Below are 27,036 nucleotides of genomic sequence, written 5' to 3' on the forward strand. Positions count from 1 at the left end.
CGAAGGGTTACTTCCGGTCCGGGTGGTACGGCTTCTCCGGTGGGGAGGGGTTTTCAGGTCCGGACCCTACAGGTTTTTCCTTGTATCCTATCTGCGGGACCTCGAAGTGGAGGGGGGGCCCAGCCCCGCCACCTTTCGGGCCCGCTCCTCTTCCCCACAGTCTCCTGGCGGAGGTTAGAGGTGAGCGCTCTTCCTCTTATCCTAGTGAAGAGATGTATCAGGACCGGGAGGGTGGCCCCACATCCGAGGGCCTTGAATGGCAGGTGTCATTCCTCGGCTCTGGCCTTTACGTTGTATTCACAGGAGCTCCCATTCGATTTTATCCTTGATTAAGTGCTCTCCTTTCAATACAACCGTGAGGTAGTCCGGAAGGATGCCCAAGAGACAGGGCATGAGAGCCTGGAGATGAGAGGGTATGGACGTAGGCACAAGTAGATGGGTTAGCTCTGGTCAGAAATAATGTCAATCTTTCACATAGATGGGGAGAAAGAAAGAGGAATGATGCCGAGAAGCAGAAGAGGGCAGTCGATGGGAAGTTGACGGTCATTAATCTCTCTAATTGGGGACTAACGTGTTTTGGATCCTTGAAAGAGGGTTTCCAAGGAGAGGATTACAGAAGAGTAGTAAAACCTCAACTGAGATTATGATCTATACATTTATAATAAGTGAATCAGTGGGATTGTATAACTTCCTCCAGCAGTCTCTACCCCCTTGGATCAAGAATTGAGAAATCCACATCTGAATCAATGCCTGTAGCTAGTTAGCAGAGCAAGCTCTTTATAAATGCTTGTTGAATGAATAAATGAAATCGGATGTTGGAAATTACCTAGAATTGAGTTAAGGATTGGGTGAAGGTTCATTAAGGGTAAAGAATTCTAGATTGGTGACTTGTGAATCAGTAAGATAGGAGTCCTGGGTATATTTGGGGACAAGTGAAGTGAGAGAGAAAAAGAAAGGGTAATGGGCTACAGATCTGAAGAGTAGGGTTATTGGAAGAGAAAGGGAGAGACAGAAAAATTAGAGATTATGGCCTAAGAATAGAATTTCAAAATCTGAAGGTGAAGTTCTATTAAGTATCCCTTTGGAGTATGATTATGCCAGTGTATGGCTTCGGAAGTTTAGAGTCAAAAAGGTAAAGGAATTGTATATTTATGGTGTTAGAGGAGTTATTAATGTGTATATTGAAGTTTCCAAGGATAAAAACTAAGAATAGAAGAAAGAGGAATACTATATGCCAATTTAAAATCTGTAAGAAGGTTGGAAGAGTAACTATAAAACAGTGCTATGAAATTTTAAAAGAAAGGGATTCCTGCTTGCTACATATTAACTTAGAAAACCACAAATTAATGTCATCAGTGTTATATTGTGGCTTTTATTCATGTTGTTAAGTATTTCCCAATTACATTTTTATCTGATCAGGACTGTGTGTGTAAGTCTGAATTGATCCTTCTATTATAGATGATGGCTACAAGGATAGAGGGAGCATAATATATAATAAAATTGCTTTCAGGGAGGAAAAGTTCTTGAAGAATACTAGTAATATAGTCCTGAAGCCCCAAACAAAAGACCCTCAGGACTTCTCTAAACCTTCCTGACATGAGACCCTTCTCATCTTCTCTATCCCTTGACCTAGTGGCTAGAACTGAGCTCTAGATACCCAGGACAAGCCACTATATTTCATTCTCTCTCCCACCAAGCAGGATTTCAAATATTCAAACCTGGTATGAGCTCTCAGAAATAGTGAAGAGAACTGTGGGTCCTGAACACATCTGAACATCAAGGAAGATGAAGGAAGAGAGCATGAGAAAGTAACTGCACAGGTGAGTGAGACAGCACTTATATTCATTTATTTATTGAATACAGACTTATTATACCTAGTTGTCAGGATTCTCTTCAAGTGAAATAAAAGGCTATTTTGTATTATTTAAGAACTACTTAGATCCTTTCAACAACAAGAAGTTAAAAATTAAGAGTGTGACTCTTCTCAAAACATATCTGAATCTGTTTAGCTACTTCTCCATTGGATTGAGTTTCCCTTCCTTACTTGTGTCTGCAGAAGAACAGGGGTCCTTTTGACATTTTTCCCTCTTTGTGGAAAGTTGACTTCAGAATTTTCATCTTGTTCCATTTCCTCCCTCTTTGTCACATTTTTAAGGTACCATTTCTTTTTTATTACAAATATTTTATTCTTTTTCCCAACTACATTTTAATCTTAACATTTTTAAAAAAGTTGACTTCCTAATTCTTTTCTTCCCTCCCCTTCCTTCTTATTGAGAAGATAAGCAATTTGACATAGGTGATACATGCACACTAATGCAAAATATATCTTGATATTAGTTATATTGTGAAAGAAAACAGACAGAAAAAAGTAAGAAAAACAAAGTTTGTTGTTTTTGTGGTTTTTTAAGTATGCTTCTATCTGCATTCAAACTTAAAGTATCATTTCTGTCTGGTCTCTGATATTATTTTAGCTATTTTGGCTGTTGTCTCATCTGAATGTGAATTAATTTTTTATGAATAAGAATACCTAAGGTTCAGCCTAGATATATACTAGTTCAATCTTTTGGACTGGTGAGAGTCAGAAAGGGAAAGCAAAGAATCCTCAGTTGACCGAACCTGTTTCCAGAGCAAAGGCAGCCTTAGTGTAGGGGAAACTGGAACAAAAATCTGCACAAAAAAGGTAGAAAGTGTGTTCTCTGGAAAGACCCATCTACTCATTTAAAAAAAAAAAAAAGGACATATAGCTCCCAGTAGATTCAGAAAATAAAGGGAAACCTTTGTACAGTTGACTTAATAAATATTTGTTTCCCTTCCTCTTACCAAGTGTCTAATTTTGATGTTCCCCAATATTCTGTCCTTAACTGCCTTCTCTCCTGTCTCTGCTTTTGCTTCCATCTTCTGGTCATGTCTTTCGAAAATGTAGCTTGATTAGCATTCCCATTAGCATTTTTAAACACCTTATTCATTTCCTATGATCAGAATTGTTCATATCTTTGTATTCTCAATCTTTCATTCTTGAAATACTCTTCCCACTCCTCCTAGACTTACTTCCCTGGTTTTAGTCCACAGAATCCTACCCATACTTTTTTTGGATTTTTTGGATTCTGTTCTCCATAAACTCTAGGTTGTATATCAGATTATTCCCAGCTTTCTCACTAGCATATCATCAATGAGAGAATAGTTATTTCCCTCACCATTCCTATAATTTTCAGCCCAACATCTTCCTGTTCATTGAAGAGAATCAAATACAAAATAGAATTTCCTTTTTTTAGTTCCTTTACTTTTTGAAGAATGAAATTATCATTAAGGCAAGCCAAGCAATGATTGACTTCTCTGCTTTGCTGCAGGTTCCTGGATGATTGAAATTTCCCATCACTCTTGTGAGAGGCTTAATAGAAAGAGAGCTGGACTCTGAGTTGGGGAGATCTGGGCTCAAGTCCTATCTTGGACAACTTTAAAGTCAATGCATGGAATTTTTTGCCAGAGTAAATACATGAGTCTAACTTGTATATTGACTCGTTTATTTAACTGCAAAAGAGTTGCCTATCCTGAACACTTGAAAGTGAGCAGAGCTCAAGGCTAGAGTTTTTATGGTTTTTTAGTCCCTTCCTTATGCTCCCTCATTGCCCAAATACCCATAAATCTACTATCTTTCATTTCTGGAGCACATTAAGATTGATGAAATCATATTTTCATCAACAGTTTTAGGAGATAGGCAGTACAAATGTCATCCCATTTTATGAAGAAGAGACTAAGAATACTGAAGCTACCTGTTTCATTTTGGAGAGTTCTAATTGGTAGGACATCAGGAACTCATAACTTGGGATAGGTGAGCTTGGGGTTTTTTTTTTGTCTTTTAATATGTTAATAACTACATTTCATTATAATTGGTTTCTTTTTTAATACTATACATTTTATCTTATGCCATTTAAAAACATTATCCCAAGAAGGTAGATTTCACCAGACTGACTACCAAAGGATTCTCCCACAAAAATTTCTCTACAGGTCCTCTTTAAATAAGTTGAACTAGATATCTTAATGAAAGGAAACAAATTTAACCTTTTAGTTTTCATTGATATGTAGACAGGTGAGACCTGTAGTGTAGGTATGGGTTTGAAAAAGAGTATACTTTATTCAGAAGGAATAAGATCAATAAAAGCCAAGGGATAGGGGAAGTAGAGACCAAATTATCTTGTATATTCAGAAAATACATTCATATAAGAAATATTCAGGAACCAAAGGAGAGAAACCGGAAGGGAGCATTCAGCTGACAATCAAGACAGAAAAAGAAACATCATCTTATATTACATGAAATGAATAAGTCTAAATAGTAAGTCTTATATTGCAAGAAATGAATAAGTCTAAGGAAAGAACTCACTAGGTTTTCATAAAGGGATTGAGTAGTGATGAAGACAACAAGGAGGGGAAAATGCAGAGAAACAGTAAAATAATAGAGTTCCAATCATCCTAATATTTGGTATTTTTTGTAAAAGAGAACAGTTGGCTTCCTTAAAGGTTAGCCTTACTGATAATTTCAAACTTCAAAAGGTGGGAGAAATAATGAAAGGAATTTGTTTTCTGGACCCAGTTCTCATCAATGAAAAGGAATTGATTATTGGGGTAAAAATGATGGGATCTTTGGAAAGAACCGTTCCATTTGCGTTTGTTTGTTTTTGTTTTTGTTTTTTTGCTGAAGCAATTGGGGTTAAGTGACTTGCCCAGGGAGACACAGCTAGGAAGTGTTAAATGTTTGAGGTCAGATTTGAACTCAAGTCCTTCTGACTTCAGGGTTGGTACTCTATCCACTGTGCAACCTAGCTGCCCCCATTCCACTGGTAGACCAAGGCAATGATAAAAATCAAGTCGACAAGCCTATGTATATGCCAGGTACTATGTTCATCCGTGGGGTATAAGGATAAAAGTCTCTGCCTTCAAGAACTCACACTCTAGAAGAGGAGACAACATGCAAACAACTATGTACAAAGAAAATATATACAGAATAAACATAGATAATCTCAAAGATGAGCTTATGGGGGGACTAGAAAAGGCTTATTGCAGAAAGTGAAGTTTTACCTAAGACTTGACTTTACCAAGCAAAGATAAGGAGGGGGAAGCATTTTAAGCATAGTTCCAGCCAATGAAAATATACAATATTGGGAGATGAAGTGTCTTGTGGAAGGAACAGCGAGGTCTGTGTCACTAGAGCAGAGTATGTGTAGGGGACTCAGGTATAAGACAACTTCTAGTTGGAAAAGGCCAACTTCTTAAGGCCTTTAAACAAACAGAGCATTTTATATTTGATTCTGGAAGTAATAAGGAGCCTCTAGAATTAATTGAATGGGCTGATGGTCAGAGCTACTCTTTTAGAAAGATTACTTTGACAGCCACAGAGAGACTGGAATGAGGAGAGAGTTGAGGCCACCAGATCGACCAATAGACTATTACAGTAGTCCATGCATGAGTGATGAGGGCTTGCACTTAGGTGGTGGCAATGTTACAGGAGAGAAGAAGATATATTCAAGAGGTAAAATTGACAATTTTTGGCAACAAATTGGATGTGGGTGAGAGAGTAAGGAGTCAGGGAGGTTGAGAGACTAGGTGACTTTGAAGAATGGCAATAATAACAAAGGATGCAAGAAGGGAGTTGTAGTTTAGTTTGTTTGACAAACAGTTTGAGGCTATTGGAGAGATTGCACTAGACAATAACAGAGTTAGAGGGATTTATTCCTGATTGACTAACCAAAACTCAAAGGAAGTCATTAAGAGTTATTTAGTATCATCAGGAAAGGTGCTCTCAGTGGAGAGCCCCGAGCTCTGAGTTTGGCCCTAGTACTTAATATTTTTTATCAGTGAACTTGAATAAAAACATAAATAGCATTATTTCTCAAATTTGCAAAAATTTACAAAACTTGGAGATTTAATTAACACATTAGATGATAGAATCCAAAAAGATCTGGAAATGCTAGAAAATAAACCTGGATCTCAGATGGAATTTTAATCAAAATAAGCAAAAAAGTCTTGTACTTAATTTCAGAAACTTTCTTCACAGTATAAAATCAGGTAGGTGTAATTAGACAATAATTTGACTGAAAAAGATATGTAGACTTTAGAGTACCATAAACTTAATATTAGTTAATAATACGCTATAAGTGAAGCAGTGGATCTGTGATTTCCTCGGTAGATTGCATTTCCCACATGAGAATTTCTGGTCTGTTACTTATCTACCCTGCCACTAAGTGTTAGCAGCAGGAGTTGAACTCAGGCTTGAATTCCAGGTGTAGTACTTCATTCACTGCCCCAGGATATCTCTAATTGAAGAAAACTCAAAGGAAAAAACAACCCAATATCTTCTAACATAGCTATAAATCATCCAGAAATTGATAGTTTGCTATTCCACACAGGAAAACAAGTAATTAGAGAAAATTACAGATTTAATGGTTAGTAGGAAATAAAAATACAGTGAATAAAAGATGTAGGCCTACCTACATAAAAACCGAAAAATATTAAACAATCAAATTGGCAATTAAAGAAATAGTAGTGAATTACCTTATCATTATCAACTGATAATACAGATATTACATTTCAAAATTTGTGGGATGCATTCAGAGCAATACATAGACACAAATCCTGAATACTGAATGGTTATGTTAAATATCCTTGTAACTGTGTGACTACTCACTCCATTTGAGTCTTTTTGATGGATCTGCATCATTTTATGTCTGCTAACTTTGGCTGTCCCCAAGGACTGTTCTCAGCCTTCTCTTTTCTTTATATTATCATGCTTAGTGCTTTTATCAGCTATTGCAGGCTCAATTATTACCTCGATGCAAATGATTCCTAATTTCAACCTTAGTCTCTCTCCATCTACCTTTTGGACCTCTCAGATGTCCCATACGTATCACACATTCCGCATGTCCAAAACAGAGCATAGCACTTTTCCCAAAAAAACTTCCCCTCTTTCCAACTTTCATATTATTATTGATGATATTACCATCCTTCCAGTCATCCAGACTCACAATCCTGCATAATCTTCAACTCCTCATTTATACTTACCCTACATACCCAGTCTATTGCCAAATTTTGTCATCTTTACCTTTGTAACATTTCTCACATGTCTCCTCTTCATTCATAAAGCCACCACCCTGATTTGGAGCCTCTTTATCTCTCTCTTGGAGGTATGCCAAATGCTTTGATGGTCTCTTCCCAAGTTAGTCTATTTTTCACTCAGCTGCCAAAATGGTTTTCCTAATGTTCACGTATGAACAGATCACATGAACCACCCCTACCTTTAATTAATAAACTCCATTTACTTCCATGATCAAATATAAAGTCGTTTACATTCTGGCCTCTTTCTGCCTTATGCTTTACTCCTTTCCTTCCACAAATTCTACAATTCAACCAGTCAGTGATCATTTATATGTTCCTGGCACTGTGCTTAGTGCTGGGATACAACAAAAGGCAAAAGATATTCCCTGTCATTTAAGGGCTCACATTCTAATGGAAGAGAAAGCATGCTATAGGGATTTGAGGTAAGGCTTGAAGAAAGTCAGGAGGTAAAGGTAAGAAGCTTTCCAGGAATGAGAGTTGGCCTATGTCCTGAAGCCTGGAATCTTGTTTGAGAAACAGCAAAGAAGCCCATGTCACTAGATCAAAAGAGTAGAGATGGGGAGAAATTATATAAGGTATAAGAAGACTGGAAATGCAAAATGGGGTTGGAGCCTAAGTTAAGAAGGGCTTTGAACACCAAAAAGAAGATTTTTGTCTTCAGTGATCCTGCACTAGAGGGGTAGCTTTGTCAAAGGAGAGAAGTAGGTCATATTTGAGATATGCTGCAAAGGTGAAACTGACAAGTCTTGGCAGCAGTTTGGATGTTGGGAACAGAGGTAAGAAATAGTCAGGAATTCGGGATGACACTTGGATTGTAAGCCTGGGGCACTGGGTGGGTGATACACTGAACAATAGTAGGGATGTTTGGAAGGAGGGAGGGTTGTGCTGTCTTTCACATATGACATTATATGTCTAATTTGACTTTGTCATGTGTGAAGGGCAGAAGCAAGAAGATCATAGGGAGAAAGGGAACATATTCACAGTAGGCATAGAGCACTCCAGTGTGACTGGACCATAAGATACATGAAGCAGTGTAATATAAGAAGGCTGGAAAAGTAGAGTGACATCAAATTATATAAGACTTTCCCTTGCAAAGAAATTTGAGCCTTACTTGGCAAGTAGTGGAGAGCCACTGAAAATTGGAGCAGAGGAGTGATATGTCCAAATAGGCACATAAGATTATCCTATTAGTATTACAAAGGATTTATTGGATCTGAAAAGATCTGTTAGTATGTCATCGTAATAGTCTGGTGGAAATTGATAATGAAGGCTTATATCAGGGTGGTAGCAAAGGGATGAAATGAATACCAAAAAGTCAATTAAAAATTTTTAAGGGCCTTCCACATAGAAGGAGTTAAAATGGACTTGAATTTTTCATTGTCACCAAACTAATATATTTATTTTCTCCTAAGCATTCCATGTATATTCCCCTAATTCTGTATGTTAGATACAATTATGCAAACCCATAGCAGGCATGTGTAGTATATCAGACTTACAATTGGTGTATACTCTATCACAATTAAAACTCTTAGTTAAAACTGACAACAGTCAAGTTGGTAAATCATCCTGTAAACTCTTGAGGGGAGGATTGGGGACTATAAAACAGAACTCCTCTCTATTTCTCTCCTTTTTTTCCCTTTAGTGAACTAGAGTTTTTGCTGAATACCCAGAAAAGAGTTGAGGTCAGATGATGGCATCCAAGTTCATGCCAGCTGAGCCAAAGGTGAGATCTCGCTCTCCAGTTACCCATCACTGCTACATTTCAGACCTCATCTGTGCAAGGGAATTCCCCTATCCCTATAATTAAGATACATGCAAACATACACTTTTACACAGATTTTCACGTACACTTCTCTATGATTAATGTATATTTAAGCAAATTTTTTGCACATTGTCTCACACTTCTTTCCATAATTAACATGTGTGCAGATGCTTATATATGCACCAGTGCCTACAATCAGCTTACATGCAGAAGCACATATATCACTGCCTGTCTGCGTAATTTGTAGTGTTCTCTTCTCTCAAATATAATGTTCTCCGGGAGCAGGTTTCTTGGGTAGCTTCTGGAGGCAGCCTTAGTTTCACTTCAGTATAATCACCTCAAATGCAGCCAGCTGTTAATGTCCAGTCCTTTATTGTCTCTTCCAAAATAGCCCTGTTAGCTTTCTTAGAGGCCTATCTCTCTCCTTGGTTCCAAGAGCTCTTGCCGCTAGTCCTTTGCCTCTGCCTCTGCCAGCTTCAGCCTCTCACTCCCAATGTCTCCAGCCAGCACAAAGGCTGAAGTTGGAATGAATCTGATTCCTCCTCTGAGAGAGTGGGCTTGTGGGAGCTGTGACTTCTGAATCTTCTCCACTGAATCCTGACTTGTGAATCTCCCAGAAGTCTCTAGTGGGCTTGTGGGAGCTCCTCCTTATATATCCTCTCTTAAAGGTGTGAACTCTCCCAAAGGTGTGAACTCCAAAGGTGTGAACTAAATACATAAGCTTTGTTTCTGTCCATCTTGTTTCAAGTTCTGGCCCATAACAGTGATTTCTTTTTTTTATACTTTTTTCCCCAATAACATGTAAAAACAATTTTTGACATTGGTTTTTCCATGTAGAGATAGTTTTCAACATTCATTTTTTATAAGATTTTGAGTTCTAAATTCTTCTCCTTCCCTCTCTCCCCAAGACAGTAAGCAGTCTGATATGTTATACATATACATTCATGTTAAACATATTTTCACACTAATCATTAACATTGGTTTTTAAATTGAGATTTAAATTATCTCTCTCCTTTCTTCTTCCTTTTCCCCCCTTCTTGAGATCGGAAGCAATTTGGTATAGATTACACATGTGCAGTCATGCCAAATAGGTTTCCATATTAGGTATGTTGCAAAAATAAATAAATAAATAAACAAACCTACAAACAAAAAAAGGCACAAGAAAAATAAAATTAAAAAAGTTTACTTTAATCTGCATTCAGTGTACATGGATCCTTTCTCTGGAGATAGAGAGCATTTTTCCTCATACTTCCTTTAGAATTGTCTTGGATAGGGGCAGATAGATGGCGCAGTGGATAAAGTACCAGTCCTGAAGCCAGGAGGACCTAGGGCCAAATGTGGCCTCAGACACTTAATACTTCCTAGCTGTGTGACCCTGGGCAAGTCACTTAACCCCAATTGCCTTAGCAAAAAAAAATAAAATAAAATAAAAAGGAATTGGATTGGATCATTGTATTACTAAGAAAGTTAAGTCATTCACAGCTGCTCATTGTTCAATATTGCCATTACAAAGTACAATGTCCTCCTGGTTCTATTCACTGTGCATCAATTCATGTAAGTTTTTCTAGGTTTTTCTGAAAGTATCCTGCTCATCATTTCTTATAGTATAATAATATCCCATTATAATCATATATATCATCTTATTTGGTCATTTCCCAATTGATGGGCATTCCCTCAATTTCCAGTTTTCTGCCACTGCTCATACTGTTTCAATAGTCTTTTCTCATCATACTTTCACAATCATATACACACTGCTGCTTAGCTTTTATGCCATCTTATGCCATCTTGCTTAAGATTCATCTCTCATTAGTGCTAAACTTTGAAAGCCTCTCTGGAGCTGCAGCAGGAATTTCTTGTTTCAGGCCCTTGTGACATTTGTGGATGTAGCTGTGAATCTCACCCAGGAGGAGTGGCATCTTTTGGGCCCTGATCAGAGGAGTCTGTACAGGGATGTGATGCTGGAGAATTATGGCAACATTGTTTCACTGGGTAAGGCTTTCTTCAAACTCACATTTGGCTTTTTTATAAATCAAAATAGTTTTTAAAAATTCATGAGGATCTAACTGTAAAATGAACCGTTCTGTCTTTTAAAATGATAAAATACTTGAAAATAGGGAAATAAATTCATTTTCTTTATAATTATCAATGCAATTTTATATGTAAAATCCTTACTCCAATTTTGAGACCTTCTTATTAAAATATATCCAAACCTGACTTTCCATACTATATACCTTTGGAAATCAGTCATACACATATGTGTAAAGTTCTTAAAGAAAACAAGTCTTATTCTATTTCTCTCTCAAAATTTACTATTCCATTTAACTAGAAAAATTTTCCATTACATCTTTGTCTTATTACTTTAATTTCCCCCTTTAAGAAGTTATCATTCCTATCTTATAATTTGGCCACAAATACAGATTAAAATTGTATGATTTTTCATGCCTCATCTTATTATGGTAATTTAGAGATGTCTCAGTATAAGTCTATTTACTAATAGATTTCGTATTGTAATTACAAAACTTCTACTGCTCACTTGCCCAAATTATAGAAATGTTCTATGAAAGAAAAAAGTGGAATATAGTTATAGCAGTGTCAAAATTTATTCCTTCAAGAGCACAGACTGACTTGACATATACCAAACAAGGGAAAAAGACTCTCTTAGTTCTGTTTGATTCCAGGCTGGTCATGTAGTCATATAATATAAAAGGCAAGAGTCAGGATTAATCAGATCAAGAAATTTCCTGTTCAGATAGGAGAAAGCACAATGGGAAAACTGAGTCAACCTTAGCCCATCCCAAAATTATCCCTTTGACTTTCCCCCAAGACAAGCATCAGATAACTGTTACAATTTTAAGACTGTGGCTTATATCATTTCTACTACTGACTTCGTGATCATTCAGATAAATACTCCTGTAATCAAAACTCAAAACAATAGTTAATTATGGTCTCAAGAGTTTTTAACTTCAAATAGAAAAATTTTATCAACAACAGTTTGGGGCTTAATTAATTTCCCATACACCCTAACACAATTACATTTTATTTATCCTTTACTTATAAATTAAAACTAACTACATTATGGGGTTTCAGACATACAGCAAATTCTTGATAGTTGACTCATATTGATATATTGAAGCTACATTTTTAAATCATCCTATATACATTTTTATAATTTTTTAAAGTGATAGCCCCAAATTTTCAAATAAAAACTATTATAGCAAACTTATAATTACCTATTTTACAGGAAATAGTTAAATTAAATATTTAACATCCTGAAGAATTAATTTAAGTTTCCAATCCAGGCTGAGAGACAGTATTTCTGTTCCTTGGTCCAAGGAACGTGCCTGATGCATACAATGGAAATGGGTAATTTTCTTGAGCTTTTTTTTAATTTGCACCTTCTCTTTTCTCTAAACTTGTAAGAAACCCTACCCTAGGCCCAGAACTTTTAACAGAGTCTATGGACATCCCCAGAAATGTAAATTTCCTGCCCAGCTAAAGTGAACAGGACACATAAGCTAATTGTTCTTTTGTGCCCAGATCAGCAATATACTTATGCTCTATGAATTTTCAAGGGAATAGATTCATTAGGCACTTTCAGAGGGCACTCAGGTCTTTCCTGTCATAATCTCCATGTACCCTGCCTTTGACATTTTAGTTAACCTCTGTTTAACCAGAGGCTGAGAATGAATTTGGGAAAGGTCTGTGTATGCAGGGCAATCCACCAGGTCCAGTTTCCTTCTCCATGAGCAGGATTTCAAGTGACTAAGCCTGATATGATATGTCAGCTGGAACGAGGGGAAGAGCCATGGGTCCTGGATGCACAAGGAGATGAAGAGAAAAAGGTCTTAAAAGGTGACTGCTTAGGTGAGTGAGACCCTTTCCTTCATTCAGTCATTGAACACATATTTACTGCACGTCTCCTGTGTGCTCAACAATGTATTATACATAGTTATTGGATTCATTGGACATGGAATAGCAGATTGCCTTGGCAAAAAGATATAGTTCATAAATCCCTAAACAATAGAAAGCTTGCCCTATGTAAGTAAAATCCACAACAGGATTGTCATCCAATCCCTGTTCATTTACTCTGCTAAAATAATTCATACTTTTGGGAATTCTTTACTTGCTATATCAGTGAAATAAGTTTAGCAGCATCATTGAGTCATTCCCTGATTCTCTTTTCATGACTTTCTTAGGGTCAGGAGCATCCTACAAAAAACATGGATCTAAATACTTTGAACCCATATGGTTCTGGTTGGCAGCTATAAGGAAATAACTTGCACACTACACTGTTCAAGTCTAACTTTCCTTCTGGATACAAGGCCTTATATTCATTAATCGACATTGCAGAATCAAAATGTCAGAGTTGAAAGGGACCTCAGAAAACAGTAATTACAGTAATGCCTGAGTGATCTGCAGCTTTTTGAAACCTTTCAACAAGGTAGAGCTAACTATCACCGTAGACAATTCATTTAATTTTTAGACAGTTTTAAAGGGTTTTCCTTATATCAGGCTTAAATTTGCCACATCTGGGGCCATGAAGAAAAAGTCAAATTTCTTTTTTGAGGCAGCTCAATGGTCCAGTGGATAGAACGTTGGGTCTGAAATCAGGAAAATCTTAGTTCAAATCCAGTGTCACTTAATAGTTTTGTGACTTATTTGCCTTTATTTAACTTATTTGCCTCAGTTTCTTTTACTGCAAAATGGGAATAATAACAGCACTTACCTCAAAGGGTTATCATGAGAATCAAATGAGATAATATTTGTCAAAGCACTTAGCACAGTGCCTGACACATAATAGAAAACATATAAATGTTTTTTCCCTTTCCCATCCTCTTCTTCCCAGTGACATATCCTTTGAATATCTCAACAAATTATCTCTTCTTTCCCAAATTATCTCTTCAGGCTAAAACTCCCCAATTTCTTCAGCTGCTCATGTGGCATAGACTCTAGTCCCTTCACCATCCTGGTTACCTTCTTTTACATGAACTTCAGTTCAAAAACAAATAGATCCCTGTGTCACTTCTCTTGAGATGATGTTAACCAAATCAGGAGTGTTTTTGGGTTTTAGTCATTTAGCCAATTCTGAAAGTACTTAATTTTGACATTATGTAGCTCATATCTTCTTGAACATTAAAAGTGCAAAAAGTCTTTATCAATTGCTTACTGAAATCCAGAAGTACTATTTCCCATTATCTACCTGTCTGATAGTCTTTCAAAAAAATTTTTTTAAAGACTGTTCAAAGATCATTCTCCATAACCAAAAACAAAAACAATCAAATAACATTTGGATACTTTAGCCTTTTTTCCATTATCCTATCATTTCATGAAGTACAGTCCTCTATGTATTGTTTTCCTCTTGCCCCTCCAACATAAACTAAAAAAAAACCCTTTATATTGTCTTTATTTTTTTGATCATCGTTCTAGGTTCTTAGATTCTGAACTACTCTTATAGGACAATTTCACTGTTTTGTATTCACTGTCTTTTGTAGTTGTATTTATTCTGTTTTACCTCCTCTTCCTTCTCCTTAAATTCAGTATTGTGAGCCTTATTCTCAGTGATTAAGGAATTCTTTCCATTGATATCAATCATAGTATATTCAAGCCTTTTCCTCTTATGTTATTCATATTCCACATCCTCAGATATATCCTCACATATTCTTATACCCAATGTTCTGGTGGTCTTCTCCTGGGTTATTTTTTTTTTTTTTGGGGGGGGGGTTCCTTTCTTTTTTTTCTTTGTTTTAACATTTTCAAAAACATTTTAAGAATACTGGTATAGCAGTTTTTCCTACTCACTATTCACTAAATGATTAACTTATCTCTTTTTCAGACATCTCCTGAATGGTGATTTTCATCCTATTTCTTGTACTCAAGTACAAATCATTACAGTCTACTTATAATCCCATTCTGCATCTCTTTTATTGTCCTTTGGGTCACCAGTAATTGTGATTCTTTGGGGATTGTGATTTTTCTTAATCCACAGCCATAAAGGAACACAACGAGAATATTAATGTTTAAAAAAAGGATCATTTTTTTTATGTGTCAGGGATCATAGGATTTAGAGCTGAAAGGTATGTTAGAAATTCCCTCCTTTTACAGATGAAGAAATTTTGAAGCCCAGAAAATCACAAAATCATAGCTTGGAATCATCAAATAACATTATACAATTTTCCTTTTTCCTCTTCACCTCTGGATCTGTGCTCCTGTTTGGTTCTTGGCCCAAGAAACTGTTCCTCTGCAGTGTCTGTCCAAAGAAATTCACTAAGTTCTTTACCCAGTTCTGCATGTTATGAGCAGGCAATTGGTACACTTTGCCCCAACTTGTATTGTAGCGCCCTTCTCTTTGGAATTCTCTTTACCAGTATTCAGGGTTAGATGCAATCAAAACAATTAAGACCATAAATCAAAACATCTCAAGGACCTCACCATTTATGGGAATCCCTCTCCTATAGGAGATCTACACAGGGCACCTTTCATAATAATGGTAAACATCTGTGGCATGCATATATCTCCCTGTTTATTTGATATTTATATCTTCAACATTTCTCTGGTTATCTCTAGTTGTAGCTACAAAGGACTTTTCTATGCTCTTAATATATTCATAGTAGAAGTCTTTGTGAATGGGAGGCATTATGTCTGAGTTTTGCATCACCATGTCACATGATTTTTTGTAACTCACAAACAGCCTCTGAAGGATATTTTCTTTTCTATACTTTTCAACCAATTGTGTAACTGTGAAACTTTCTGTTACAGAATATCCCTTGTGAAACGCCTGCTGGTGTCCTTCCTCTATGTTGATACAAGACATAATCAATATATGAATTAGCCATTCTCAGACAGACTTGATGAATATGATAAAATAGGCATGAGCATCATGAATTGCTGATACCTTCTCTGTTGCATTTTTTTGATCATGATATTGCTCAGGGTTTTTTTTTCATTCTTCCCTTTGAAGTATCTTGAAAATTGATTCCATGATTGCTTTCAGAATGTAGAGTATCTACTGAAGATTTTTTTTTCGTATGTACTCTTACCAAAAAATTACATTCTATGCCCTAAGCAACATTGAACTCACTATCTCTCTAAGCAACCCATTCTATTTTCATTTTTTTTTATTTAATAGCCTTTTATTTACAGGATATATGCATGGGTAACTTTACAGCATTAACAATTGCCAAACCTCTTGTTCCAATTTTTTACCTCTTACCCCCCCACCCCCTCCCCTAGATGGCAGGATGATCAGTAGATATTAAATATATTAAAATATAAATTAGATACACAATAAGTATACATGACCAAAACGTTATTTTGCTGTACAAACCCATTCTATTTTCAAACAACCATTGTTAACAAACACAAATTGTTAATTTTTCCTTCTATTAAACTGAAATTTATCCCTTTATAGCTCCATTGTTCAATCAGGAAGCACACATAAGTCGTCTAATCTTATCTTACATATGAAAATGCACATAAATAATTTGAAAACAATTATCTTGGCCCTGAAATTTCCTCTTCTCCAGAAGAAACATCTGTCTTTAATTCATTTCAACAAATATTTGAACTGTGCAGAGCAGTATACTAGTACGGGGATTAAAAGACAAAACCCCTCAAAGACAGTTTATAATCTTCTTGGGAGTGATTTAAGGAGCAGCAGTGCACTAACTAAAAACTTGGAGAATAAAGAAAAGTTTCACAGAGGAATTAGTATCAGAGTTGAATTTTAAAGGAAGACAAGGATTCAAAAAGCAGCTATGTGGACAGCATACAGTCAAGGCATGGGTAGAATTAGATACCTTATGTAAATGCCCAAAGACAAGGCAAAATGTTGAGTTCAGGGAACTATTAGCAATTCAGTATAGATCACAGAGGGCTTGAAAGGTTGTAATATTTAACTAGGAAGGAGAGGTACGTTAGAAGCTGGTTGTAGAAGTCAGACTTGTGAATTGTCATTTTCTTTGTAGAGGCATCCGAGAACTAGTGCAGATTTTTTAGTAGAGGAGAAATAGGGTCAGACCTTAACCATAAATAATTTTCAGCTCTCTTGGCATCCTTCAAGGCTCAGCTCAAATGCCCCTCCTTCAAGGCCTTTTCCTATTCCTTCCATCCCTTCCAGCTGTTCTGTATGTATCTTATATGTACATAATTATTTACCTGTTTTCTCCTCCATTAGAATGTAAACTCCTTGGAAGTAGCAACAGTGTTTTTGCCTTTCTTTATAACTCCAGCACTTATTACTATAGCTCCTGGCACATGATAAGAATTTAATAAATGCATATTGACTGACTGACTAAAAAACATGTGGATTATAGATAGGGGACAAGCGGAACAGGACAAAAGACCAGTTAGGAAGTATTTAAAGTATCAGAGTCAACATAACAGAAATTTGGGTTCAAATCCCATCCTCTATCCTCAGAGTATGAGTACTAAATACCTCAATTTTCAGAATCTCCTATGAAAATTAAGGCTGATAATAATTATAGTAGCTTCCTCGTTGAGTTGTTAATAGAATAAAATTTTAAAATGTACCTAAATCTCTTTGAAGTGATATTTTGATCTGTGAACTAAAGTGGACTAAATCTTTTAAGTGATAGGTAATGGATAAATGTGCAGTTTAGCTAATAAACATGCAAAAGGTGATGCAAGTTTGCATTAAGATGATGACCATGTGAGTGCAAAGAAAGGGAAAGGTGAGAGAGATACTGTGGAGGGTAATTTTTACCCTGATAGAATATGAAAAGGATCAAAGAAAGGGAAGAATCAAGGACGATGCTGAGACTATAAAGCTGGAAAGACTAGGAATTAGATGGTAGTTCCCTCAGCAGAAAGAAATTTGGAAGAAAGGCAAGTTTAGGGGAGAAGATAATGAGCTCAATTCTGGACATACTGAATTTGAGTTGCTATTGATTTATTCAGGTGAAGATGTTCAGCAGGCAATTGATGTAGGCCTAGGTTAGTGAAACTGGATGTACATAGTTGAAGTATCTGCACATAAATAATTGAACCTATAGAATAAATGTAATAGGAGGGAGTAATGAAAGGGAGAGGGAGAGAGGGAGGGAGGGAAAGAAGACAAGAAGGAGGAGGAGGGAAAATGAAAACTAATCCTTGGGCATTCATTTTAAAGAATACAGATGTCTTTTAAAAAGACTGCTATGCAGCAAACAAAAGCAAATGAGATTAAATAACATCAGTCTATGATGGGACCCAATCAGCATGATTTCATGACATCATTCAGTAATACTGAACAGCTAAGGAGTAAAAACAGAAAAGGCAGCTGATGGAAGTGGCTCAGAATAGAGAATTAGCACAATATGAAAGGCAAGACAAGAATATTAAAGTTAGATGAGAATACATAGTGGAACTAATTAACTTACTGGATTAAGATTGAGAATGAAAGGAGGCCAAAGCAGGGTGATGGATTTGTAGAACAAGAAATGCTAGGGGACCAAGTCACAATGAAAACAAAGAATAGCTTTTAGAAGAGAGAGACAGGAAGAGATGGAATGATAAAGATTATGATAAAGAAAAGAGAGTTCAGAGTTATGGAAGTGATACAATTTGAGGAGATTCTGAAGTCTAAGGTATGGATGCCCCCATAGGTAGCTTAGTAGGATGAACGAGAAATCATGAGAAATAAAATAACTGATGAACTAAGAGACCATGAATTCACTGCATATGTAGATCAGTTGAAGTAAAAGGGAATGAGAAAAAGAACTCTGGGAGATGACTAAAAACCATTACATTGAATTCCCAATCCCTATATTTATGCACACCTGCATTTTTGATTTCCTTCACAAGCTAATTGTACAATATTTCAGAGTCTGATTCTTTTTGTACAGCAAAATAACGTTTTGGTCATGTATACTTATTGTGTATCTAATTTATATTTTAATATATTTAACATCTACTGGTCATCCTGCCATCTAGGGGAGGGGGTGGGGGGGTAAGAGGTGAAAAATTGGAACAAGAGGTTTGGCAATTGTTAATGCTGTAAAGTTACCCATGCATATATCCTGTAAATAAAAGGCTATTAAAAAAAAAAAGAAGAAGAAGTAAAAGGGAATGTTTAGCCTAGAGAAGATGATTCAAGGGAGTCATAATGGCTATCTTCAAGTATTTGAAGTCCTTTTGTGTAAAGTAGAGATTAGACTTGTTCTATTTGACCTTGAAAAAAAGGAGGAGCAATGAGTAGAAATTGCAAAGAAGCATATTTAAATTTGATGTCATTTCTTCTGCCTTTTCTTCATGACCTCCTGAGCTCTACTTGGTCTAAATCAATATGCTCTATTATCAGGCAGATTTCTGTGTTTTGTTCATGTAAATAAGAAGTTGGGTAATGAATAGAAGAAGCCCAGAGGAAAGGGGACTTGAAGGGAGGGAAAATTCCACATTCATATTCAGTCTTTCCAACTATGAAAACTCAGTTCTTCAGTTGCCTTTCAGACTTTCCCAAGTGAGTTACTCTAACATAGATATATATGTCTTGATTATAGTTCTAGACCTGTCCCTGTCTGAAATTTGTTTTTTCTATCCTCCCTTAGTCTCATTTCTTTAATAAATCTTCAGTTCAATTCAATTAATAACATTTATTAAACATTAGATAGATGTGTTTATATTAAGATAACAGTGATGAGAGTATCTTGTTCACAAAGTATCTACGATAGACCACCCAGTAGATATACCTCTCCATTCTGTGAGGCTAGTATTGAGATTTGTTACCAACATGTCTCTCTAGAAGATTTTTATGTAATCATCTTATTTATTCCTCACAAAATGTCCTTAATATTTAATTTTTTTTTCACAGTTTCAGATTGTGAAACCCAGACCGAGAGTGAGGAGTTGTCTCCAAAGCAAGAAATTTCTGATGAGATGAAGTGCCAGAATCTGATATTGCACAGACTTAGAGGACTTGTGCCTCAGGAACCCATATTTGGAGAAGCTGTTGAAAATGAGGACAAGTTAAAGGAAATGTGGGAATCTTCTGCAGGGAGGAACCTGAGGACATTCCTTTCCCAGAAGAAAGGCTTCAAACCAATGCCAGTAATTCATGAAAAATCCCTCATACTGGAAAGAGATCAGGAATGTAATGAATATGGGGAAAATCTCAGTTTGAGTATGAGCCCTGTAAGATATCAAAGGGTTTCTTCACAAGGGAAACCCCAGCAATTTGATGAAATGAACCAGATATTTGAACAAAATTCAGATCTAATTACATATCAGAAAGAACAAACAGAAGAAAAGCCCTATAAAGCTAAAGTATATTGGAAAGCATTTACTCAGAATTCAAACCTCATTGAACTTCAGAGAATTCATACCAGAGAGGAATCCAATGAGTGTGATGCCAGTGAAGAAACTTTCAACCAGACATCAGTCCTCATCAAGAAGGAAAAATTGTTCAATGGAGAAAAACCCTGTGAATTTAATGAATGTGCAAATACTTTTAACACACAGATATCTCTTATTCAAAACCATAAGATCCCTACTTTAGAGAAACCTTATCAGTGTACAGAATGTGGGAAATCCTTTAGCTTAAAAGGAAATCTTATTCGACATCAGAGACTTCATACTGGAGAGAGACCATTTGAGTGTAATGAATGTGGAAGTGCCTTCAGTTTGAAGGGAAATCTTATTCGACATCAGAGACTTCACACAGGTGAGAAACCATTTGAATGTACTGAATGTGGGAAAGCCTTTACTCGGAGCACTGCTTTTATTCTTCATCAAAGACTTCACACTGGTGAGAAACCCTATGAGTGTACTGAATGTGGGAAGGCTTTCAGCCAGGAAGGTAACCTTATCCAACATAAGCGATTTCACACTGGTGAAAAACCCTACCAGTGCAATGAATGTGGAAAAGCCTGTAGTGATCGAACATCCCTTATTCATCATCAGAGAATTCACACTGGAGAGAAACCTTATTTGTGTAATGAATGTGGAAAATGCTTCAGCCAGAGTTCCATCCTAATTAAGCATCAGAAAATTCACACAGGGGAAAAGCCCTATGAGTGTAATGAATGTGGAAAGGCCTTTATTCTAAAATCTTGCCTTTTTAGACATCAAAGAATTCATACTGGAGAGAAACCATATCAATGTAATGAATGTGGAAAAGCCTGTAGTGACCGAACATCACTTATTCATCATCAGAGAATTCACACTGGAGAAAAACCTTATGTGTGTAATGAATGTGGGAAAGCTTTCAGCCAGAGTTCAAGCCTCATTACACACCAGAGAATTCACACTGGAGAAAAACCTTATGAGTGTAATCAATGTGGAAAAACCTTTAGTGCATCTTCAAACCTTATTCAACATCAAAGAATCCACTCTGGAGAAAAACCTTATGAATGCATAAAATGTGAGAAAACTTTCATTTTGAAGTCTTACCTCATTAGACACCAGAGAATTCACTCTGGAGATACCTTGTGAAGGAAAACACCTTTATAGAGAGGCTTCAGTACACATTTCTTCCGTTTCTAAGCTTCAATAAATTGGCACATTGGCAACAAACCATATATATGGTTGTAAAAGAACCACAGAACTTTTATCATAATAATGATTGTGATCAAGTCTCTATCCAGCACTTCAATCTTATTCACCATTAGAAAAATTACTCTGAAGAGGAAAAAGTCTATGATATACTTTTAGTAACAGCATTTGCTTTACAAATTAAGCTCTTATAAGGAAGGTCCTTTTGCTTTTCTAAAATGTTGTCTATGTGATTTAAGTATGCTGCAATTGATAGTAATATGGTTTCTGCCATAGGAACTAAACTTAAAGGGTTTACATCCTGGTAACCTTGGCTCTTCCAAGAGGGTTTTTTTTTTTACCTTCTCAAACACTACAACATTACATGTATGATTGATGTTTTCTGCCACTGAATGATTGTACCGTGCTGGTAGACATAAATTTGAACTACAGGCTTCACATTTATGAAAGTTCTTAAGTTTCAAAGGGTAGCCTTCTGGTCCAATTCTCACATTCTTTTCAGCATGAATTTCAACATTGTTTTATATTTTGAAAAACCTTTATTAACTAAGGTAAATTAGGGAAACACTATATCTAACTGAACCCAGTATTTTAAAGAACATTTGTTAACCCCTTTTCTAGATTTCAATTAGATAGCTTTCTTCCTTAGTTAATTGTTCTTTGTCTTTTATCCTTGCATATGGCCACAAGGGGAAAGATGTGACATTTTTCAATAACGTCATGAAGACAACAGTTTATTCTGCTAAATTGTTTGTGTGTGTTATTCTGTTGTATCAGATGTTCATTTAACTATTTTGGCAATTTGTATTTGAAGTTATTTGCAGTAGTGCCAACACATGAAAGAATTACTTAACTTTGTATCAGATGACCCTTACAATTCTTCAACTTTGTGAGCCTCATTTATTGTTGTAGGTCAAGAACTTCTTTCAGCTGCCAGAAGACATTCAGGAAAGAAATTCAGTGTCTTTCTTCCTCTCTTTAGCTCTAAGATCTTTTCTTTCATTCCATGAGGCATTTGAAGTACTATCAAGAGAGGAAAATGGAGTCCTATGATTCAGGTTTGTAAATAGAAGATATTTAAGCAGTTTTCTTTTTTTTTCCTCAGATTCTCATTCTCTTGTTCCCACCTGCCAACAAACTAAGTTGTTAGGGAAGCTGATCAATTTGTCCAAAAGCCAATTAGCCTAATAACTAATCTGCCTAAAACCATGTTTTCTTCTATGTTACCATATGTTCCTTCCTAGTCTTACCTCAACCTATCAGATCAATGTACCCAAAGCCATTTTGCCTAAAACCAGTTAGCCTAATGCCAGTTTGCTTAATGACCTATCCACCTAAACCTATTAAGCATATTTTGGCATATTGTGTGTGTATGTGTGTGTGAAGTGTGGTTTTAGCCTCCATAAGCATTTTTTGCTTCCTTTTTGTCTCACTTCATTTTGAGCACTTTAAAGATTTGTTAGCAATGCCAAGGATACTCCTGACTAAATCAAATATTTATCAAATTTACAACTTTTCAAATAGTACAGAATGGTCTTTATTTGACCGCATATTTTAAAATCAGCTGGAATCAGGAATTCAGATTAAGGGAAAATCTTCGATCTTTATTCTTTGTGGAGGTGAAGGGGGATGATGATAGCAATGTGAACAGCCGCCACACGAACCCGGCCAGCAGCAGGTATCATCTTTCAAACTAAGGATGAAGAGATATAATGGATATATTAAAGATTTTGAAGATTAGCTATACCACTCTTTTATCTTAGGCAGAAATCCCTACAAAAATATCAAATGTTCCATCAACCTTTACTTGAAGATCTCCAGGGGCCATAAACCTCTCAAAGGAAATTTGGAAGTTTTGCCTTATATTGAACTGAAATATTTGTAACTTTGGGGCCAAGCAAAATACATTTTATCTTTCCTCTAACCACCAATGTTTCAAATTCTTGAAGATAGTCATTATATTCCTTGCCAAGTCTTGTTTTTCAGGCTCACCATCTCTAGTTAGCTAAATAGATATAGTACCTCCACCATCCTGGTTGTCTTTCCTCTGTGCTCCAGCTTGCTGATGCTCTTCCTAAATATGGTGCCCAGACTTGAACACAACAGAGTGGCTTTTCTAGGGGTATATGTTCTGGGGCACAAACTAAATCTAGTTTTTCCAGCTATTATGTCACACTGTTGACACATACTGAGCTTGCAATTTACCATAAGCTCTTTTTTTCTTTTCCATGTGATCTTTGTACTGTGTCTCCCATATCTTGTATTATGCACTTGATTTCTTTTCATCTATGTAAAGCTTTAGTCAGTTTAATTCTGTTACATGTGCTTCATTTTCCCAATCTATAGAAATTTTTATGATAAGGATTCTGTTACTGGATGAATTATCTTACCGTCACAGCTTTAAAATACAAAGATAACTGTGCTAACTCTACATTCATTCAAGTAATTAAAATATTAAATTCAACTTAATGAAAGAAAGAATCCTATTGTATTCCATGAGTCACCTCCCTTGAAAGTCATTAATAAGGTCTGGAAAGAACTTTAAAGTTCATCTACCCAATCCCTGTATGTTATATAGAAAACCCAGAGAGATTAATGTAATTTGTCAAAGTCACATAGAGGTTGATGTCACTCTTTGACTTCTGTCATTCATCCTCTTCTAAACCCATCTGATTTTGTTACTGTTCAGTGTTCTTATCTTGATAACAAGACTACTGTGAAAAGCATTTTTATATACCTTATTGAATTACAGGTTATAAGGGTTATGGCATTTCTTTGATTTATCAATCTAATGACCCTATCAAAAGAAAAAGAAATTGTTGGCCTGACATGTTCAGCTCTTTATATCCTGATTTCTAATTCATTGCCAACCATTTTTCCCCTGGCCTTTCATTCTAAAATACATTCTGCATGATTGAGAAAATTGAAGATGAATAATCATACCCTCTCTTTATAGTCATTATCTTTCCATTTGTCTCAAAGAGTACTCATATCTTTTTCTTCTTGCCTCTAGCATAATTTTTTCTTAGTATTTATCCCAAGACTTTGTTCTAGGTTCTAATTATCCTTGACTATAGTTTACATCTTTTTTTGTCATCTCCAGTCATCTATCTTTTCCATGTTTTATTCATGCCTTTTTAAAATCTAAGTTCAACAACAAGCTTCTTATCCTTCCACATAATTAAAGGGAGAGAATAGGGCAGACTGGTTTCCCCTATCTTGTCCAGGCTGAAAATGCAATTGCCCCTCAGTATCCTATCCCACTATTGATTGGAAAAGGATCCATTATGTTTACAACCTAGTTGTTTAGTCAGCCTCCTGGTACAACACTCCAGCAGTTTCACCATATTGGAGCCAGACTTAATGTGCACACCAGATCAGATTTAGTCCTACTAATAGAAAATGCTTAAGCTTAGTTAGTCCACCAGTCTCAGCCTCCTCGGGAGCAAGGATTACAGTGCAGTCACCACACTTAAACAAATGAATTTCTTAAGATATCAAGGATTTTATCTTGGGTTCCTGAACGATAAGCTCCTCAGAAACTATGCAATTAATATTGCCCAAAGTTCCTTCCTTCACTAATTTATAAAGTGATATTTAAAGCACAACCAACTTAAGAAGACCTCTTAATCACAGTCTGGTTTCTACGGTCCAGAAATTTTAAGTTATCCAATTCTTAAATACCTCCTTCCTTTCTGTCATTTCTATTGTACCCAAATAACTGATCTGAAATGCCCATTCCTTTCCTTTATTGATCCCATCACTAATGCCAGGTAAGAGTTTAATCAAAGCTTCTTTAGTGGCCTGGCCTTTTCAACACCTGATTTATATACATTCTTTCCTCCCCATTTCCTGCCATCATCCTTCAAAACTTTCATATTTGTCTCAGTATCTCATCTAACATCCCACAGTCCATTCAATAGATCTTTTCCCTCTTTGTCATTGTCCCTTATCATCCACACAAACTTCAGCTGCTGATAGGCTTCTATTACTACTCCAAATCATAGAATGTTAGAGATGAAAAGATCTTAGACACAGATTTAGAATCAGAGTTCTTAAACTTTTATATGATTTGGTCCCCTTTGTATGTTGAAGCCTGGAGACCCTTTCTCAGAATAATGTTTTTAAATGAGTAAAATGAAATATATAGAATTACAAAGGAAATCAATAATATTAAAATACAGTTTTCAACAGTTATGCAATTTCATAGATGCCCTAAAAAACTATTCAGTGGGCTCTTTCTAGGTCTCTGGATCTCAGGTTAAGATCTCCTCTTTAGAAAATCCAGTCAACTTTGCAAGAAAGAAAACAGTCCCAAGAAATGGTGTAATTTGCCCCAAAGTTACACTAATCAGTGGCAAAGAGTAAGAATCTTTTAGGGCAGTGACTGTTTTATCCTTGTATCCCTAGCATTTGTCATAAGGACTTTGCACATAAGAAGTGAATTTAAGTTGACCCCTAGTCTTCATATGCTCTAGTTTACTGAACTTTCTTCTAAATCACAGCTGCCTTTATTTTGAACTAGTGAGAAGTCTCTAATTTCAAGCACCGATTATATGCCAGGTACTGTACTAAACACTGGGAAAACAAAAGATGATTTAAAAAAAAAAAAAAAAAAACAGATTGCCCTTAAGAAGTCCCACTGTGCACAAACAAGATAACCAAGTAAACTAAAAGTTATCTCAAAGTGAATTAAGTGATTAAGGAATGGGAAAGACCTCTTGCAAGTGAAATTTTAGCTGAGATTTGAAGGATTGAAAAAATGGAGTGATTTGTGAGAGGAAGAGCAAGAAGGTTAGTGTCTGGTGCAAAGGGAGGAGTAAGGTAGTAAAAATTCTTAGTAGAAAGGGGGCAATTTGTGAAGGCAGATTTTATATTTGATCCTAGAGATGAAAGGATAGGAAGCCATTGGAGTTTATCCAGTAGAGGGATAGATCAGGCCTGTGTTTTGAAGTCAGTTTGACAGGAAGATAGATTAAAGTGGGGAGAGATCTGAGTCAGGGAGCTTAACCAGTGGTAGATACAAGACAAGGAAGGCCTGCACTAGAATGGTGGCAGAGTCAGAGAACAAAAAGGACAAGGAGAGATGTTATAAAGGGAGAAATGGTAGGTTTTGATCACTTTTTGGATAGTGGAGGTAAGAAGAAAATAGAATCTTTTCTCAAAAAAAAAAAATCCTTTTTTAAAAATTTATCTTGAGTATATCTTTGCCTATAGATTATAGCAGTTAGTCAAGCACAATCTAATGCTACTAATAGGCTAATTAGTATTTTCAGTGTATTAGTGTAAAAGAAAACTAATATACCCTTACATATTTGCATACCCTTGCTGATGCCTAAATTTTACAGGTTTTTCTAGCCTCAGGCATGAAGCTTGACTCCCATGATTTTATTTAAATCTGGAGTACCACTACATATTCACACACATACCCCTCTATCTCAGAATAATTTAGAAATAGCCCACCCGGGTCTATGAACCCAAGGTCAATATCTTTCAAATTCCAAGTTTATTCTAAGCCCACAAAGAGAACTTTTGGTTGCTGATACTTTTAGTGTTTTCACACATTCATAAATAAATATTTTACAAACTTGAAAAGTTCCTCTATCCAAAGTAGAAAGGGATAAAAGGATTTTAAAGCTATTTTTAAAAGCTTTAAAGTGGCTTTTTAAGCTGTTAAAACT

The 27,036-nt window shown here is 36.0% G+C and overlaps 1 protein-coding gene across 6 annotated transcripts; it reads left to right on the forward strand.

The window, feature by feature from the left end:
- Window positions 1-4: 4 nt before the first annotated feature.
- On the forward strand, window positions 5-25,998 carry LOC100917826 (zinc finger protein 501). Of its 6 annotated transcripts, XM_012541916.3 has the most exons (6): window positions 6-180; window positions 1,701-1,820; window positions 8,750-8,830; window positions 10,732-10,858; window positions 12,620-12,733; window positions 19,677-25,998. In XM_012541916.3, exons 3-6 carry the CDS (start codon window positions 8,795-8,797, stop codon window positions 21,293-21,295), a joined length of 1,896 nt encoding a protein of 631 aa, XP_012397370.1. In that variant the 5' UTR covers window positions 6-180; window positions 1,701-1,820; window positions 8,750-8,794; the 3' UTR covers window positions 21,296-25,998. The 6 variants fall into 6 exon arrangements, with proteins under 6 accessions (XP_012397369.1, XP_031803318.1, XP_012397370.1 ...); XM_012541915.3 differs by lacking the exon at window positions 12,620-12,733 and having other exon boundaries at window positions 5-180; XM_031947458.1 differs by lacking the exon at window positions 8,750-8,830 and having other exon boundaries at window positions 5-180.
- Window positions 25,999-27,036: the final 1,038 nt, after the last annotated feature.

Source organism: Sarcophilus harrisii, chromosome 1, assembly GCF_902635505.1.
Source record: "Sarcophilus harrisii chromosome 1, mSarHar1.11, whole genome shotgun sequence".
Taxonomy (NCBI): Eukaryota; Metazoa; Chordata; class Mammalia; order Dasyuromorphia; family Dasyuridae; genus Sarcophilus; species Sarcophilus harrisii.

What these genes read in the sequence shown, in the direction of transcription:
- LOC100917826 (XM_012541916.3), top strand. Translation starts at nt 8,795, where the DNA reads ATGATGGCATCCAAGTTCATGCCAGCTGAGCCAAAG. An exon ending in TCATGCCAGCTGAGCCAAAG is followed by an intron (nt 8,831 to 10,731) that starts GTGAGATCTCGC and finishes TTCTTGTTTCAG; the next exon opens with GCCCTTGTGACATTTGTGGA. An exon ending in TGGCAACATTGTTTCACTGG is followed by an intron (nt 10,859 to 12,619) that starts GTAAGGCTTTCT and finishes CTCCATGAGCAG; the next exon opens with GATTTCAAGTGACTAAGCCT.